Raw genomic sequence first — 17625 nt, forward strand, 5'->3', positions numbered from 1 at the left:
TTTGGCCTTAAAGCCAAAGGACCTTAAAGCTTATGTAGTTCCATGTCCTCCTTGTGCTGTTGCCCCAGAGCTGGATCAGGACTGCAGGGTCATCTCCCCAGAGCACAGCAGAGGGGCAGGATCCCCTTCCTGACCTGCTGCTCACGCTCTGGGGGTGCAGCCCAGCACACGGGGGGGTTCTGGGCTCAAGCACACACTGAAGCCGGGTCATGGGCAGCTTCTCCTCACCCAACACCCCCAGTCCATAACCGGTCACCACCACCATTCACCACCATTCCTTGGGCTTGGCCATCCAGCCATGTTTCACACAGTGAGGAAGCCACCCCTCACTGAGCACACGGGGGCGCTGTGCGGGACATTAAACGCTCCCCTAAAGCCCGGGCACCCCGCGCCCGCCGCCATCCCCCCGCCCCGCCGCGTTGCCCGCTGGGAACTGTAGTCCTCGCCTCCCGCGTCCGCTGTTGCTATGGCGACCGCGCGGCGTGAGGGGCCTGCTCGGGCGGCGGGGACGGGCGAGCGGCGGCCGCGGGGTGAGGGCGGGCAGCGCCGGCAGGGCCCGGAACGGGGCAGGGGGTGCGGGCCCGGCAGCCAAGTGTGCGGCTGGGGGGGGGGAATGGTGCGTGTGGCTGTACCAGCACCAGTGTGGCAGCAGGGCCAGGGCAGGGATTGTCCCCCTGTGCTGGGCGCTGGTGAGGCTGCACCTCGAATCCTGTGTCAGTTCTGGGCCCCTCACTGCAAGAGAGACATTGAGGTGCTGGAGCGGGTTTTGGGAGGTGATGTGCCTGATGTGCGCGCTCGCAGCCTGGAAAGCCAACCATATCCTGGGCTGCAGCAGAAGGAGCGTGAGCAGCAGGTCATGGAGGGGATCCTGCCCCTCTGCTCTGCTCTGGTGAGCCCCCACTTGCAGCACTGTGTGGGGGCTCCTCAGCATCAGAAGGACATGGAGCTGTTGGAGCAAGTCCAGAGGAGGCCACGAGGATGATCAGGGGCTGGAGCAGCTCCCGTATGGAGCCAGGCTGAGAACATTGGGGCTGTTGAGGCTGGAGAAGAGAAGCTGCGTGGAGACCTCAGAGCAGCTTCCAGTGTCTGAAGGGGGCTACAAGGATGCTGGAGAGGGACCTTCATCAGGGACTGGAATGATAGGACAAGGGGTGATGGGTTCAAACTGAAACAGGGAGATTTAGGTTGGACATAAGGCATTCTTCCCTGTGAGGGTGCTGAGGCACTGGAATGGGTTGTCCAAGGAAGTTGTGAATGCTCCATCCCTGGCAGTGTTCATGGCCAGGTTGGATGGAGTCTTGGGTGACACAATTTAGTGCGAGATGTCCCTGCCCATGGCGGGGGGGTTGGAACTAGATGATCTTAAGGTCCTTTCCAACTCTAACCATTCTATGATTCTATGACATTCCTTTGCCTACAGGCCGATGTTTCGCTTGTAGCTATGCTTGGAAAGAGCTGATGAAACTAAAGTATGTTAAAGTCAGTGACGATTTAAACCCATTTCTTTCTTTCCCACTCTCGCCAGGAATGCTGCTGCCACAATGGCTACGACAGGACTGTATAAAATAGGTGATGGAAGCAACTCTGCAAGTAACGGCTTCCCTGCCAGGCACATCTTGTGCACAAGTAAAGGTGACTCTTCTTCATGTGCTGATGGTGAAGTCTCCTTGCAGAATAACGTGTCTGTAAGGGCAGGTCCACCACCCAGAGCCAGAGCTGCTGCTTCTCTGAGCCTTGAGAACCGCATCAGTGAAATGCTACCTGATAGACAGCTACAAACTCTTTAACAGCAGCAGATGGCAAAACTGAGCCAAAAAATTCACCTTGGGAGGTTTAGGTTGGACATTAGGAGGAACTTCTTCACTGGGTGGAGGTGCAGTTCTGGGCCAGGTTACTCTGGGAGGTGGTGGAATCGCTAGACGAAGCCACAACTGATGGATTGAACACTGCTGATGGTCCTGCTTTGGGTGGGAGGTTGGATTGAAGGTCTCCAGAAGGCTCTTTGAGCCCACACTTCCATGTCTGCAACCTATGGCTCCATTAGCATCTGTAAAAACCCATGTTTCTCTTCTTCCATGGCCCTGGCTGTAGCTTTAATGTTCTGACCTTAAATTCATGGTCACTGAACTTTTTGTACATCAGTATTTCCCCATATAGGGGGTTTTAAAGTGGTGGATTTTGCTGCCAGGCTGAGAGCAGCTACTTTGAGAAGGGCACATTTGGAGGGTTGAGTGCTCACCTTGCCATCTCCTCTGCCTTGGTCCATCATCATTGCAGGGGCTGGGCGCTGGGTGCTGACACACAGAGCTGTCCCAAGGGCTTGGACTGAGAAGGAGACCTCCAGGAAGACACCACAGCAGAGGAGAAAGCCCCCAAAGTCTGCCTGCATGGGGAACAATAATGAGCACCATGTCCTAGATGAGCCATTTCTGGTGAGTGCAGGTTTCCTTTGTTATTGCCTGAACCTTCTGCTGGTGTTTTATGGAGTTGGGGAGATCCTGCTGCTGCGTGGACTCTGTAGCTGCCTCTTCCCGTCTCCATTCTGCCTTCTCCCTCTTCCCACGTTCCAAAGCACCAGTTGAGGTCTGGTTTTGGGACATGACATAGAGGATTGCTGTAGGACTAACCACTTGTGGGTTTGCCCCCAGATGAAGCACCACCGTTTGAAGAACCCCTCTGACCTGTGCTCTGTGAACATAAGCAGCCAAAATCTGGTCTCAGTGAGTATCAGAGACTCAGGAAGTGTTAGAGAACTACCTTAAAAGTTGAAAACTTTACCACATTAGCACATGAGTGTCCAGAGATCAGAGAAGACACATGTTAGAAGCAGGCAGGTTTGGAGGATCATCCCACAAACTTCTATATCATGTCTTCATAACCAAATGAAGTTGGTTTTCATTGTTTGCAGACCCTTCCCCACTTAATCCCGTCACAAAATGCTGTTCTTTGGGATGTTTGTATCGACTATGGCAGGAGTTCAACTTCAGCTTGAGAATTGACTATTTGGGTTCACGACTAACTCACTGATGGGTTTTTAGTGTCTTTTTAGGGTTCTCTCCTGGTGTTGTGAAGGTCTGATGTGCTAAATCATAGGTTACTTTTACTGGGTCACCTATAGGTATGAGATGTTGGCAGTGAGGACACAGAAAGGGCTTTGCTTTGGGGCTCAGCTAGTCCAGGTCTTCTGGATGCCAGTGACTGAGGCAGCTGTCATTAACCAGATATTTCCATAGCCAAAAAACCAAGTGAAGACCAAATGATGGGAAATGCTGAAATTTAGGCATTCTGGGAAAAGAAGACATCCATTTGTGTTAGATCAGTGTAGGGCTGGAGTGGAATAAGTGTTTCCTTCTGCATTTTTCAGGCTAAAGAAGATGATTTTGAGAAATTTGATTGCGTTGCTTTTATAAACGCTGCTGAGAACCTGCTGACACTTGGTAAGGGACTGCACTACCAGAAAGCAGATGCTGCTTTTCAACTTCTCTGAACAAAGCTCTAGAGCTTTACAAAGAGGTTTAAGATACACACTTCACAGAATTGCTTCCTTCCAGTTACTGAGCTGAAATCCTTGTGCTAATTCCCTTTATTGTAATGATAATCGTGCCACTGTGGTGTCCTTTAGAAAACAAAGCTCTTTACAAAGAAAATCCCTATGTAATATAATGAAACAACTTGTCCCACAGGCTCAGAAGATTAATGGTAGAGCTGGGAGGTGAATCCAAAGCCAGTGTCAGGGACTCAGTCCATTTGAAGAAATAAAAAGAAATGTGTTTGTAACTAGTAAAACATAGAAGCTAAATGTGCCATCAGGTTTCAAGCAATAATCCAGTTTGGGGTGGGAGCAAATCATAGAATCATGGAATGGTTTGGGTTGAAGGGACCTTAAAGCTCATCCAGCTCCAACCCCTGCCCCGGGCAGGGACACCTTCCACTAGAGCAGGTTGCTCCAAGCCCCTGTGTCCAACCTGGCCTTGAACACTGCCAGGGATGGGGCAGCCACAGCTTCTCTGGGAAAAGTCTGTGCCAGCGCCTCAGCACCCTCACAGGGAAGAGCTTCTGCCTCAGAGCTCATCTCAATCTCCCCTCTGGCAGGTTAAAGCCATTCCCCTTGGCCTGTCCCTCCAGGCCCTTGTCCAAAGCCCCTCTCCAGGTTTCCTGGAGCCCCTTTAGGCACTGGAGCTGCTCTAAGGGCTCCCCTTCAGGAGCCTTCTCTTCTCCAGGCTGCCCCAGCCCAGCTCTCTCAGCCTGGCTCCAGAGCAGAGCTGCTCCAGCCCTCGCAGCAGCTCCGGGGCCTCCTCTGGCCTCGCTCCAGCAGCTCCACGTCCCTCTTGTGCTGTTGCCCCAGGAAGGCATGAAAGCAAACCAGAGGTGTGAGGAGCAGGCTGGTGGGATACCATGCATTGTATGGACAACCATCAAACTGAGCTGTGTTTCCTTTCAAACATGCCCACTGATAATACCAGTGCTCTTGTTCTTGCTGGGTTTGGTCCATTCCAGACCTGGGTAAGACATGGTTTGTTCTGTTACTGCTGTTCCTCACTCACTGGAGCATTTTCTTTTCCACTCTTGTAGAACCATTCCGGAAGTTTCCAGGATTGAGGGAACTGGAACTTTCCTTGAATGGACTAAGAAATCTGAAGATCACTGCTGGAGAGTTCCTGCATTTGGAAGTAAGATGAGTGGGATCTGAGACCTTATTCACCTCCTTCCAACCATCACACTGAAGCCTGACTCACTGCAATGTGAATTCTCTGAAACTGCAGGGTCTTCCTCTCTTCCTTTCTCTCTTCTTTTCCTTGTGACTCCAGGAAATCCTTTCTGGTCCCTCAAGGACCTTCACATCTTGCTTCCTCCTGCGGAGCAATCCCTCACCGCTTCCCTTTGTTCAGCCCCTTGCTACAGGATCCTTGTTTCCCCTGCAATGGGCCACCCCTTTGCTGCAGGATCCCCTCCCTGCAGCGTGTCAGTCACCTGTGGCATCCCTCTCCACCTTCCTGCTGCTGTGTGGTCCCCAACAGATCCCCATCCTCCTCCAGACTGTGCTCCACCTCTCTGCATCCCATCCTCCTCCTCTCCAGATTGGTGTCTGCAGTTTCTCCAACTTATGGGCTGCCTTTTAACACAGCAAAGGTGTCAGTTTGTGGTTTTCTCTGAGAAAGAGACAAAGTGGATCCTAAGAACAAGCAACCATGTCCACTATGGTGGCCCTAGTTGTCCTCTGCCTCCACCTTGGAGTGGGTCTCTGCTTTGGCTCAGCTGTACTGTCTTCATTTAGATTTGGGCTCCTTGAGGTGTTGCCATTACCTGGATTTGTCTGGTTTCTGATTGCTGATGGATATAAAGTTTTATCTTACAAGGTTTCTTTCTTCTTGTCTTATTCAAGGAGTTGTTGGTGGCTCAGCTGTCTGCTCTGTATGCTTGGATCCAGGTCTCCCACCTTCCCAAATCCATGAAATGCAGGAGAGCTTCTCCAGCATCTCTCCCATGCACTGTTGGCAACCCACTCACTCAGTGCTCATGTCCCAGGTGATCACAGAATCCCAGACTGGTTTGGGGTGAAGGGAGCTTAAAGCTCCTCCAGCTCCAACCCCCTGCCCCGGGCAGGGACACCTTCCACTAGAGCAGGTTGCTCCAAGCCCCTGTGTCCAACGTGGCCTTGAACACTGCCAGGGATGGGGCAGCCACAGCTTCTCTGGGAAAAGTCTGTGCCAGCGCCTCAGCACCCTCACAGGGAAGAGCTTCTGCCTCAGAGCTCATCTCAATCTCCCCTCTGGCAGGTTAAAGCCATTCCCCTTGGCCTGTCCCTCCAGGCCCTTGTCCAAAGCCCCTCTCCAGGTTTCCTGGAGCCCCTTTAGGCACTGGAGCTGCTCTAAGGTCTCCCCTTCAGGAGCCTTCTCTTCTCCAGGCTGCCCCAGCCCAGCTCTCTCAGCCTGGCTCCAGAGCAGAGCTGCTCCAGCCCTCACAGCAGCTCCGGGGCCTCCTCTGGCCTCGCTCCAGCAGCTCCACGTCCCTCTTGTGCTGCTGCCCCAGAGCTGGATCAGGACTGCAGGGGGGGTCTCCCCAGAGCGCAGCAGAGGGGCAGGATCCCCTCCCTGACCTGCTGCTCACGCTCTGGGGGTGCAGCCCAGCACATGGGGGGGTTCTGGGCTCAAGCACACACTGAAGCCGGGTCATGGGGAGCTTCTCCTCACCCAACACCCCAAGTCCTTCTCCTCAGGCTGCTCCATCCAGTCTCTGCACAGCCTGTATTTTTGGGACAGCACCAGTCTCAACATCGACCCCCGAGGAACACCACTCATCACTGGTCTTCACCTGGACTTGAAGCCATTGACTACGACTCTTTGAGTGCAGCCATCCAGCCAATTCTTTATCCACTGAGTGGTCCATCCATCAAATCCATGTTTCTCCAGTTTAGAGACAAAGATGTTGTTCAGGACATTCAAAGATTTGCACAGATTTCCAAGGCTCATGAGGCCAGGGTTTATCCTGTCCATCCCTGTGTGCCTCTGTGTCACCAGCTCTGTCACTGGAATCAGCTACAAAAGGTGGGCATGGGACCCACCAAACTCCCCTTCCTGCCATGCCCCTTGGATCTCAGCTTCATCCGTGGACCTTTTTTATCCGGGATCTTGTTTGCTGACAGCCTGAAGAAATCAGCCCTGGAAAGGCTGATTGGAAATTCATATTAAATTGATCTGGAAAGTGCTTTGAGCTCCCCAAAATGGGGAAATGGAGCCCGTTGTAATGCTCCAGTAAAGCTATTCCTGTTCATGTATCCTAGAAACCCATGCCCTCACTCCCAGCAGGGTCTGCTCCTTGGCCTTCTCCTGGCTGTTGTCCCATGAGTGTGAAGGGGGGACCAGCCCTGAGCACTTCTGCCAAGGTGCAGAGTCCCACCAGTGTCAGTGAAGTCCCTGCAGGTCACAGCATCACCCCAGGGTGGGTGATAGCATGACTGAAAGTCTCCTTTAATATCTACCCAGGGAAAGCCAACAGAGATTGTTCTTTGCTCCAGGGGATTGTTTCTTCTGTTTCCTTCAGGATCTGGATCTCTCCTACAATAACTTGTCCCCCCAGGACATTAGGACATTGGGAGACTTGTCCCAGCTCAAAGTCCTTCGCTTGACGGCCAACAGGCTTCGGTCCCTGCCTCTGGACCTGGAGTAAGCGCACACAAGTGGTGCTTGGGTTTGCTGGGGAGGTGCTGGTGGGATGTGGTGGGGTTGGCAAGGGTGGGCAGCCTGGGATTTATCCAGCAGAGCTCTTCCCTTGCAAACTGGAAGATCAAGTAACCTAATGGCTGGTGCTGGGTGGCAGGGAAGTGTTATCCCAGTTCAGCCCAGTTAACCCAGGGTATCTGCTGTCATCTTCAGCTAGAGAAGAACCTCTGGACAGGGATTCAGCAGCCCTGTTGGTGGCCAAGCCACATGAGTAGGATGCTACACAATGAGGGTGGTAGAACACTGGCACAGGTTGCCCAGAGAGGTGGTGAATGCCCTATCCTTGGTTCAAGGCCAGGCTGGATGTGGTTCTGGGCAACCTGGTCTAGTTGAAGATGTCCCTGCTCATTGCAGGGGGGTTGGACTAGATGAGCTTTGAAGGTCCCTTCCAACCCATTCTATGATTTATTCATCACGAATTAGACCCTTCACACAGCCACAGTTGTCATGCCAAGGTATCCACTGTTTGCCACTGGTGGAGATAAGATGCTGAGCTGGATGATTTAATGGGTTTAAACTTAAACAGGAGAAGTTCAGGTTGGATCTAAGGCAGAAGCTCTTCCCTGTGAGGGTGCTGAGGCGCTGGCACAGACTTTTCCCAGAGAAGCTGTGGCTGCCCCATCCCTGGCAGTGTTCAAGGCCAGGTTGGACACAGGGGCTTGGAGCAACCTGCTCTAGTGGAAGGTGTCCCTGCCCGTGGCAGGGGTTGGAGCTGGAGGAGCTTTAAGGTCCCTTCAACCCAAACCATTCTGTGATTCTATGACTCCATGGTTGTTTGGACTGATTAAATTTAGCTGCTTGGAGGTAGGATATCAGTTTTCTATGGAAAGAATGAAACCAGCCCCAGTCCCATCTCCTGGTGGATACATCTTTCTGTGGTGACAGCAAATGCTGTTTCTCACCTGTCTTTGCTTGAGCATGTTATTAAGGAGCCTTTTTGTATCCACAGCTCTCCTCAGTTAAAGTTTCCATCTCTGGAGGTCTTGTCACTGGACGACAACCATCTGTCAGACCCAAGTGTCTTTGTGAGCCTGTCCCATCTCCGCTGGTAAGGAAGCACCAAGCAGCAGACAGACAGTACCAAAAGCTCCCCCTTTGGCTTTTGGGGGCTGGCAACTGCCTCCCTCATCTGTTGCATAGCAGCAGCTTTAACATCAAACCCAAATCCTTGTGATTCACTTGGATCCTTCCCTGTTTAGTCTCTCTGTTATTGCAAATGGGACCAAACGGAAGCAAACAGCCTGCTGCCAAGCAAAACCTGGCCAAACCTGGCAGGCTGGCTGGGAATTCAGCTCCTGCCCTGGGTTTCTGCTGGTCTCCAGGTCTGATGTGAGACATGGCAGTTGCTGTCTCCATTTTCCTTTCTTTGCCTTGGATTCATCCTTGATTTCAGCACAGCAGCACTAGGAAGGGCTGTGGATCAGCTTCCTCTGGTTAACGTGGGCTTAGTTGGGCTGTGTTGGGTTTGGGGACAGCACAGAGACCTTCTGATATATCCCTTGGCTTCCAGTGCTGCCAACTGGAGGTGGGAATTGGCTCTGTTTGTTGGCCTGGCTCTGCCAAGACATTCCCAGAGGAAGCTGCACATTATCCACAGTGTCAGTGAGAGAGGAGGGGGAATGGGTGAGGTTTAAGCATGAGACTGCGGGGCTGGAGGGCAGAGGTTTGGGTTTCTGCTCTTCCCTAAGCTGCCTTGTGACCTTAGGCAAGGGCATTGGTGATGTTGTACTTCCATGGTTAGGGAATCCCAGTAGGACCATGTCAAAGCACTGGGTGATCTAATGAAGTGCCAGGATGTCTCCTTGTCTGTTAAATTCTCAGGAGATGAGCTTAGAGATAGGTGACCCTGGTGTGGGCGACCAGAACCATGGGCTTCAGAGGCAGCACCAGGCTGTGCCAAGCACTGTTGGGATTTGGGTTGGGATTTGGAGAGGAGGGGGAGCAGAGCACTGAGATGTGGATGTCACGGATGCATCCGCACTGCTGCTGGGAAGCCCATCAAGGAGCAGGTCTAGGGCCAGCTCCCTGCCTTGTGTGCTGCAGGGTGAACAGATGGCTGGGTACGTACACTGACAGCACCCACGGAGCTTCTCACTCATTTCCTCTTCCCACAGCCTGAAGGAGCTGAATCTGGACAGGAACAGGATTTCGGCTGTCCCCTACCTGCGCCAAGCAGAGAGCAGGCACTTCTTCCTGCACCCCACGCTGGACCACAGCAGCTTCAGGGCACAGTGGTACAACTCCTTGAGCAGCCCCTGGCACCAGCCCCAGCCATCACAGCAGGAGAGCATGGAGGTGCCAGGAGAGCTGGAAGCTGAGAAAGGTCAGATTGAATGTGTCATGCTACAGAATGAAGGGGATCCAGACAGGATGGGTGAGCAGAGCCTGCCTGTCCCTGCCTGCACTGAACCAGGGGGGTTCAGTGGGAAAGGGCTCAGTTATGCCAGGGTGAGGATCTGGATGTTTCCTACTAAGTGAAGCTGCTTCATAGAGTTAAAACAATGAGGGGATCATTTAAAACAATTAAACATCAGTTTAAAACAATTAAACATCAGTTTAAAACAATTAAACATCAGTTAAAACAATACATGGGATCATTTTAGGCAGCAGAGTGAACCTGTAAAGTCCCTCTGTATTTACTGGGAGCAATGGGTGCTCACTGGATATGAATCACCCCAAAGCAGACATCTCCCATGGGTTGAAGTGGCCCTTTCTCTCTCCTGGCCTTCTCCAGGGCAGCTTGCTCCAAAGGAGACATTTCATGCTGAGTTGAAGGAAAACTGGCAAAAATGGGGCAATGATTCCGGTTGGGAAGTGGGTTACTGTGATCCTGGGCAGGCAGAGGGCAGGAATGTTGTGTGAGCACAGGTCTGCATTCTGTGGCAGGCCAGTTTTCCCCTCTGGATGTCCTTATTGAAGTGTGATGCACACACCGTGCTGGATCATGCTATGGGATGGATCCAGAGGCTGCCTGGTGTCTCCTGTGTGGAAGCTCCAAGCACTTCTACTGTCCCTTGGCTCACTGCCTGTTGTTAGGTCCCTGTTGTTATGTATTTATGGAGCAGGCAATGGTACCACTTCCAGCACCGGCCTGGCAATAGCAGCACAATGTGGAGAGGCCTCATGCTCATGGGTGAAACTTCAACCCCAAATCTACCTGCAGGGAGCTCCTGGCTGCCCTGAGGCCGGTCGCAGGGTTTCTACTGTATCCAGGGATATGAACCTCCCCTAAAATGATGGGGCTGGCAGCAAACCTGCTGTGGTGTGACTGATCCTCCCTCACCTTGGCTGTGCCTTGCCGTGGAGATACATCCTGCCTGATGCTAACTTGCTTTCCCAGAGTAATTCCAGCCTTGCCAAGGCTGGGCCTGGCCCCAGTGCTTGGCTACATGTAGAAACCCTCACTTTGCTTGTGTTTCATCGCAGAGGTTTCGAAGTCTGGCTCTCAGGAACACCCAACACAGGTAAGAACCATTGGCTGCTCTGTGGTTTGAGGTCTGTGCTCCAAAACTCCCCTCCCCAAGCCTCTCAGCTGAGTTTCAATAAGCCTGTGGGTGCTGCTGGGACTCTGGGTGCCTGCAAGGCTTGCAGTGAGTATTGGCTCTCTTCAGGGACATCAGAACCAAGTTTTCCCATAGGCAAGGGACACTGGAGCTTAAACTTGTATCAAATGAAGGCTGGGCCACTGTTTGCTCATAGAATCCCAGCCTGGTTTGGGTTGAAGGGACCTTAAAGCTCATCCAGTTCCAATCTCTTGCCATGGGCAGGGACACCTTCCACTAGAGCAGGTTGCTCCAAGCCCCTGTGTCCAACCTGGCCTTGAGCACTGCCAGGGATGGGGCAGCCACAGCTCATCTGGACAACCTCTTCCAATGCCTCATCAAGGCACTATAACCTTTTCCTCCACATTTACACACATGATCTTCTCCAGAATTAGCTATTTGAAACCAAAGACCCTGATTTTTTTACCACTCGAGTAAGGGGCTGAGCTTCAGAGATGCTGAGCACATGCAGCATATTCTAGTGCAACACGTGTGCACACACACACCCCCTGAGAGCACAGGAGTTTCCCCTTGGCCTTGGGCATGTTTTCAGTGCTGGATGATGGAGTTTGATGCTTTGGACATCCCTGGAAGGCTCCCACAGTAACACAGAGGCCAAAGCAACCTCCAAAGCCGGGCTGAACCAAAAGCTCTTCAATTTATAGCTGTGTTTGGGCTCAGGAGGGCAGTATCCTGCCACCAGAGCCTCTGGAGCAGTGTTTCTGCTCACACTCTTCCTCCTCTCTTTCAGGTTGTTCCCAAGGAGGGAGAATCATCTACCTCAAAGCCTCTGCTGGCTCCTTCCACACACAGGAACATTCGTGCTCCCTTTCCTGAACTGAGGAGTCTCAGCCTGGCCTTCAACAAGGTGATGTGGGTCCTGTGGCTCCAGATAGTGCAAAGGTTCAGCTGCCTGAGCTTGGCATTAGTGCCCTGTGAGACACCCTGGCCTTGAGCTGCCCCTGCAGCAGGACACATCTCCCCCAGGCTCCTGTGTCCATCTGCCAGCCCATGGGGATGTGTCACACATGCAGGACCTCTCAGGTGGGAGAGGATGCCTCTTTAGGCAGCTGAACTGCACCCAGCTTGTCTAACCCCTGCAAATCCAGGGATTTCATTGGAATTATAGAATCATAGAATCAACTAGGATGGAAAAGACCTTTAAGATCATCAAGTCCAAGTCCATGAAGAATATAGGATTGCCCTCCCCTTGCTGGAGCTGCCCAGTGGATGGTGATGCCTCATTGATGCCTTTGCTGGTTTAGTGCCTGCTTATATCTGTCTGCTGAGCCCCATCAGTTCTCAGTGTGCCCCAACAGACAAGTAACACACAACAACATTTAATCTCCTTCTCCTGCTGCTTTTGGCTCCTGCCCATGCCTTAACTCATGCTGCTTCCCAACCAGACGAGCTGGCAGTGCTGAGTGACCACTGCTCAGTGCTGGGCAACCCCTGGGACGTGATGGGTGGCTCTCCTTGCTCACAAAGCAAGCTCAGCTGCTGTTCCCTGTGTGTTGGGACTCTGTTTCAGGTCACTGCCTTGTCAGGGAGCTGGTTTTGGGCTGCAGTGCCCTGGCCAGGCTTTGGTTTGGACCACAGGGTGGAGAGGCAGGAGAGAAGTCCTGTCTCTGTGCCTTGTAGCTCTTCTGGAGGCACCAGTCCCCTGGCTGCAGCGTGCGGGAGGGAGAGGGGAGCACTGGCTCTGTTCTCTGTAATCACAGGGCATCTCTGGTTAGGGGATGTCATCTCCCTCCTTCTCCTCCTCCCCACTGCATGTACCTGCTCAGTGCCAGGGTCAGAGAATCACAGAATCAACCAGGTTGGAAAAGAGCTTTAAGATCATTGAGTCCAACCATTAACCCAGCAGTGCCAAGGCCACCACTAACCCATGGCACTGAGGCCTCGGCTACACGGGGTGTGAACACTTGCAGGGCCGGTGACTCCAGCCCTGCCCTGGGCAGCCTGTTCCAATGCCTGAGCACCCTCTGGGGAAGGAATTGTTCCTCAGCTCCATCTAAACCTGCCCTGGGGCAGCTTGAGGCCGTTTCCTCTTGTCCCATCCCTTGTTCCTTGGGAGCAGAGACCAGCCCCCTCCTGGCTCCATCCTCCTGTCAGGCAGTTGCAGAGAGCGAGAAGGTCCCCCCTGAGCCTTCTCCTCTCCATTGGAGGGACGTGCTTTGGTGGGAAGGTTGGGATGAAACTCCACAGCTTCTGGCATGTGCTTAGAGCAAACTCTCAACTACTTCACCTTGCAGATTGCAGACGAGGCAGCTCTCCTTCCTGTGGCCTTCTTCCCCAGCCTGAAGGAGCTGACGTTTCACAACAACCCTCTTACCACCACCCGCAGCGGTACAGTATGAGCCCAGCTCTGTGGGGAGCTCCTCCTTCACTGGTAGCTCTCTGGGACAGGGACCACGTTGCCTTTCAGTGTTTGGACACTCCTGCCCTGGCCCCATGGAGGTGCTTTAATCATTCCTGCTCTCTGACGAGCAAAGCTGCTCTTGCAAACACTGTTGATGCCCTACTCCTGCTCCTGGCCCCATTGAAGTCCTTAACAGCCCATCCAGGACTGCAGCAGTGAAGTCTCAGGCTAAATTTTGCTCCCTAAATGGTGTTTATCCCACAAAGGGCTGGTCTGAAGCTGATTCAGGTTTATTCCTGCAGCAGCTTTCTGGGCAGAGGGGATAAACCCTAAATGTGCCCATGGCCATGATGGGACACATTTGAAGGCAGCCAGAAGGACACTGATGAAACACTGCTGTGGTGTTTCTCCCTGCACAAGCTACAAGCACTAAAACTGAGGTCAGGACTCTGGTTTGGTGGCATGGAGCTCAGGCTGCTTTGTGTCCTTAGGGCTAAAGCATGTCCCTACAAAACAAGGTGGCTTCTACTCTTGTCCCTGAGCACAGCCATGCTCTGTGCTGAGCCTGGGGTTAGGTGGCACAATTGCTGCCAGCGAAGGAGCAAGGCAGGGGCTCTCCAACCTCTGCTTTTCCAGGGCAGCCTCCTCTGCTGACCTGGCTCCTCCAGCACAATCTGGGCATTAAACTTGTGCGACAGAAGAGCCCAGCCACGGAGAGGTGGCACGTCTCCATCCCGCTCAAAGCCAGCCGCAAGGTAAGGAGGGATGGGCATCGGGATCACAGGGGTGAAACCCTCACTGCAGGACTCAGGGTAGCACAGGAAGAGCTGGTGGGACACATGGATCCCAGCAGGGTTGGAGGGAAAGGTGGGAGGGGTTGGAGGTATTCTGTTCAGGATGAGGTTGGGGAATCTGACCACTTATTGCTGCCCCCGGTAGGGTTTGTCGCTGGGCTTCTGGGTTCAATCCTGTCCATCAGCCTTGGCTGAGGGATCCTATGGGATTGAAGATGCTGCTGGGTGGCCAGGATCATGGACCTTGTCCTGATCCCATAAAGACAAGCCTCCACCATTAGACATGACCCCACTCTGTAACACTCATGGCACCATGCACCGATGTCCCTTGTGTCCCCCCAGGTCACATCACATCTCCCCAAAGTCACAAAGCAGCCGCGGATGCTGGAAGCTCCTGCCAGGACCTTTCTGAGGACACGGCTCCCATCTGCAGCGGAGGCTGTGAGAGATGCAGCACCTCCAGGTCCAGCCCAGCCACTGCTCCCCAGCAGCTCCATGACCACAACCAGCAGCCAGAGGGTGGTACTGGGGGAAGAGGAAGGTGACTCCAGGCCTCCTCCTGCCTCAGACGAGGAGGACGTTGCATCCTTCTTCATGACACAGGTGAGGCCAAGCTGAAAGTGCTTAAGTTTGTCCAGAAATGCTCCATAGATGCATCTTCATTTCCCAACGGAATGAATGCGCATCCTCAGGGTACCAGGGGTTATATCCCTCCTTGGATTGCAAGAGATTTAGGGAAGAATCCCTTGGATTGCAAGGGATTTAGGGAAGGAAGCAGTAGCAAGAAGCATAAATGCAATATGTGACCATAGAACAAGAACTGGTGGCCCATTTTGCAGGGTGGCACAGTCCTCTGGTGGGCAGCTCCAACTGCAGGAGCTCAGCATTCCAGCATCATCCCTGCAGCCTCTGCTGGAAAACTCCCTCCTGGAGCTCCCCAGGGCAGCTTTTTGACTTGATTTCTCTGGAAATCTTGGGATTATCAGGGAAAAAGAAATCTGCACCAGCATGGGGATGGCCCCTCTCTCCTCTGTGCCTGGTCCCACTGAGTGGAGATGGGATGAGGTGGTGGCTGCGTGGGTTGGTGCCATGGGGAGACTCTGGCCACAGCAGGACAGGCTCTGGCTGAGTCCAGCAGCTTCCCTGGCAAGAAAGAGCTGCTGTGAATGCCTTTGTTTTGCTGCTTTGAGGTGGAGGATGTGTCCAGACCCCTGCAGAGACCCAGGGCAGGGGCCAGGCTGGAGAGGAGGAGTGAGCAGAGGGAGGAAGGAAGCTCCCAGGTGGTTCCAGAGCAATACAAAGGATACGAGGAGCTGCTCGGTGGAGACACGGACCCGGATTTTATTGAGCCAGTTGGTGAGTGCAGTCAGCAGAGAGCTCCTGCTTGGAAAAGCCTTAAAGCTCCTCCAGTTCCAACCCCTGCCACGGGCAGGGACACCTTCCACTAGAGCAGGTTGCTCCAAGCCCCTGTGTCCAACCTGGCCTTGAACACTGCCAGGGACGGGGCAGCCACAGCTTCTCTGGGAAAAGTCTGTGCCAGCGCCTCAGCACCCTCACAGGGAAGAGCTTCTGCCTCAGAGCTCATCTCAATCTCCCCTCTGGCAGGTTAAAGCCATTCCCCTTGGCCTGTCCCTCCAGGCCCTTGTCCAAAGCCCCTCTCCAGGTTTCCTGGAGCCCCTTTAGGCACTGGAGCTGCTCTAAGGCCTCTCCTTCAGGAGTCTTCTCTTCTCCAGGCTGCCCCAGCCCAGCTCTCTCAGCCTGGCTCCAGAGCAGAGCTGCTCCAGCCCTCGCAGCAGCTCCGGGGCTTCCTCTGGACTTTCTCCAACAGCAGCAGAAGCAGCAAAGGCTTTTGTTGTCCCATTTTCCCTCTGGTTCACAGGGATCCAGAAGAACGTGCAGGCTCTGTACCAGGTCCTGAACCACCCCCTGGTGTACCGGGATGCCAGAGCACGACTGGACTGTGTGCAGAAGCCCTTTGTGCCTCGGAGAAAGGTAAAGAGCTGAAACTCCAAAGGGAGATTGCTTGTGTCTGGATCTGGATCAACCCATGCGTGTGGATGGATGCTGAGAGCCTGAACACAGGCTTGGCCTCAGCTCCCAATCCCAGCTCCTCATTGTTCTCTCTCCCTCATGCGTGGAGACCCCATGGGAAGCCAACCCTGTCCTAAGGGATGTGGAGGAAACAGCCTCCAAGATGGGTCTGTGGGATAGGGTGTAGCACAATTACACCCCCTGAATCCACTGCACTGCTCTGGGGCTGTGGAAAGCTGATCCAATGTTCCTCAATAAGCTTGAGTTGGTGTCTAAACCACACCAGCTTGGTCCAAAATAAGCCCCCAGAGACCATTGCACCTCCCTTGTGCAGAAGCAGGGGCCCATGTTGGTTTGGAGAGGGGACAGGAGAGGGAGGTTGTCACTCTGGAGGGTTATGGGGAGATGCTGCAGCCTCCTGGTCTTCCTTGCAGCACGTGAGGATGCCCGGCCCTCCTGCCCGGAAGACAAAAGCCGAGATCCTGGAAGGAATCCTGGTGGCCATGAGAAACACCTTGACCTTCACTGAGGTCCCCTTGGGTATGTTCCTGCGTTCCCAGTATCTCTTCTTGATGGTACCACAGTGGCAGGAGAAGGATGGGAACACAAAGGTGTCCTTGAGCCCCAGAGTGTGGCAGAGATGGGAATGGAGGGTCCCCCCATGTCCCTGCACAAGGACAAGGCTGAATGCCCTCAGCCCACCATGAAGTGGGACCCCAATGCTCCAGCTACTGCTAAACAGAGGGGTAAATGCAACACAGACACTGCTGGGGCCTCTTGGATCCAGATCTGGATTAACCCCATCCCAAACCCATCTGGTGGGAGAAAAGCCTTGGAGCTAAAGTGGTTTTGCCCCCAAGATGAAGCAGGACTTGGGTCTCTGAGCACTGGCCATGTCTTATCTCCACCCCACCCTCATGGTGGTACAATCCTGAACTGCTGGTGCAAGCAGGACCTGGCTGTTCCCTGGTGCTGCCTCTTTGCCCTGGACCTACCAGGCTTGAGCCCAGTTGCTCAAGACCTCCATTGCCTTTGCTTTTGGGGTTCCCCTACCTCCTATGGGCACCAGAATAGAGCAGAATCCCAGCAGCCACCTTTGTGTCCCTGCCATGGTGACGTCCCCCATGTTTGGGGATGGGAGAGAGCTGGGGCACGGGAGGAAAGATGAGATACTGCAGCCAAGGGGTTGTCCCATTGCTCTGCTCACACCCCTGGCCTTTTCCAGCATCTGTTCTGCAGAGGAGGAAATCCAGCCCCAGGGAATACCGGGAGGCACGGAGGCTGATGGAGGAATTCCAGGAGGTGTTTGAGATGTCTCTCCTCGCCCAGGAGATGGCCAAGCCATTGGATGAGGCACAGATGGGAAAAGCCCTTCCCTCAGAGGCAACATCCAACCAGCCCCAAACAGCTACAGCCGCCAGGAAGGAGGGTGACCAAGGAGGTGCCCAGAGTTTAGCAGGGCCAGTGTAGAGAGGACTTGAATAAAGCATCCCACACCTTGGTCCTCTTGGATAAATGTATGTTTGGGGCCATTTTTCCCCTCTTGAGGTTGGAAAACCCAACATGGCGACAAGATTCACCTCATGATGAGCACAGCTCATGGTGGGGCTCTGCGTGTGCTGACTGATGGGTTGTACAAGGACTCACGGCCAAGCAGCACCACCACTGCCATGAAC

At 53.6% G+C, this 17625-nt stretch overlaps 1 protein-coding gene across 1 annotated transcript; it reads left to right on the forward strand.

Moving 5' to 3' along the window:
• Positions 1-1530: 1530 nt before the first annotated feature.
• On the forward strand, positions 1531-17405 carry XRRA1 (X-ray radiation resistance associated 1). The gene is given in 18 exon segments (XM_030476848.1): positions 1531-1632; positions 2278-2432; positions 2649-2720; positions 3365-3437; positions 4573-4670; positions 7042-7188; positions 7750-7751; positions 8170-8268; positions 9335-9598; positions 11468-11630; positions 13018-13111; positions 13761-13879; positions 14261-14521; positions 15109-15274; positions 15798-15910; positions 16384-16489; positions 17175-17346; positions 17348-17405. Coding segments are annotated over 18 exon segments (2253 nt in total). The 5' UTR covers positions 1531-1541.
• Positions 17406-17625: the final 220 nt, after the last annotated feature.

This window comes from Strigops habroptila, chromosome 2 (genome assembly GCF_004027225.2).
Source record: "Strigops habroptila isolate Jane chromosome 2, bStrHab1.2.pri, whole genome shotgun sequence".
NCBI classification, from domain to species: Eukaryota; Metazoa; Chordata; class Aves; order Psittaciformes; family Psittacidae; genus Strigops; species Strigops habroptila.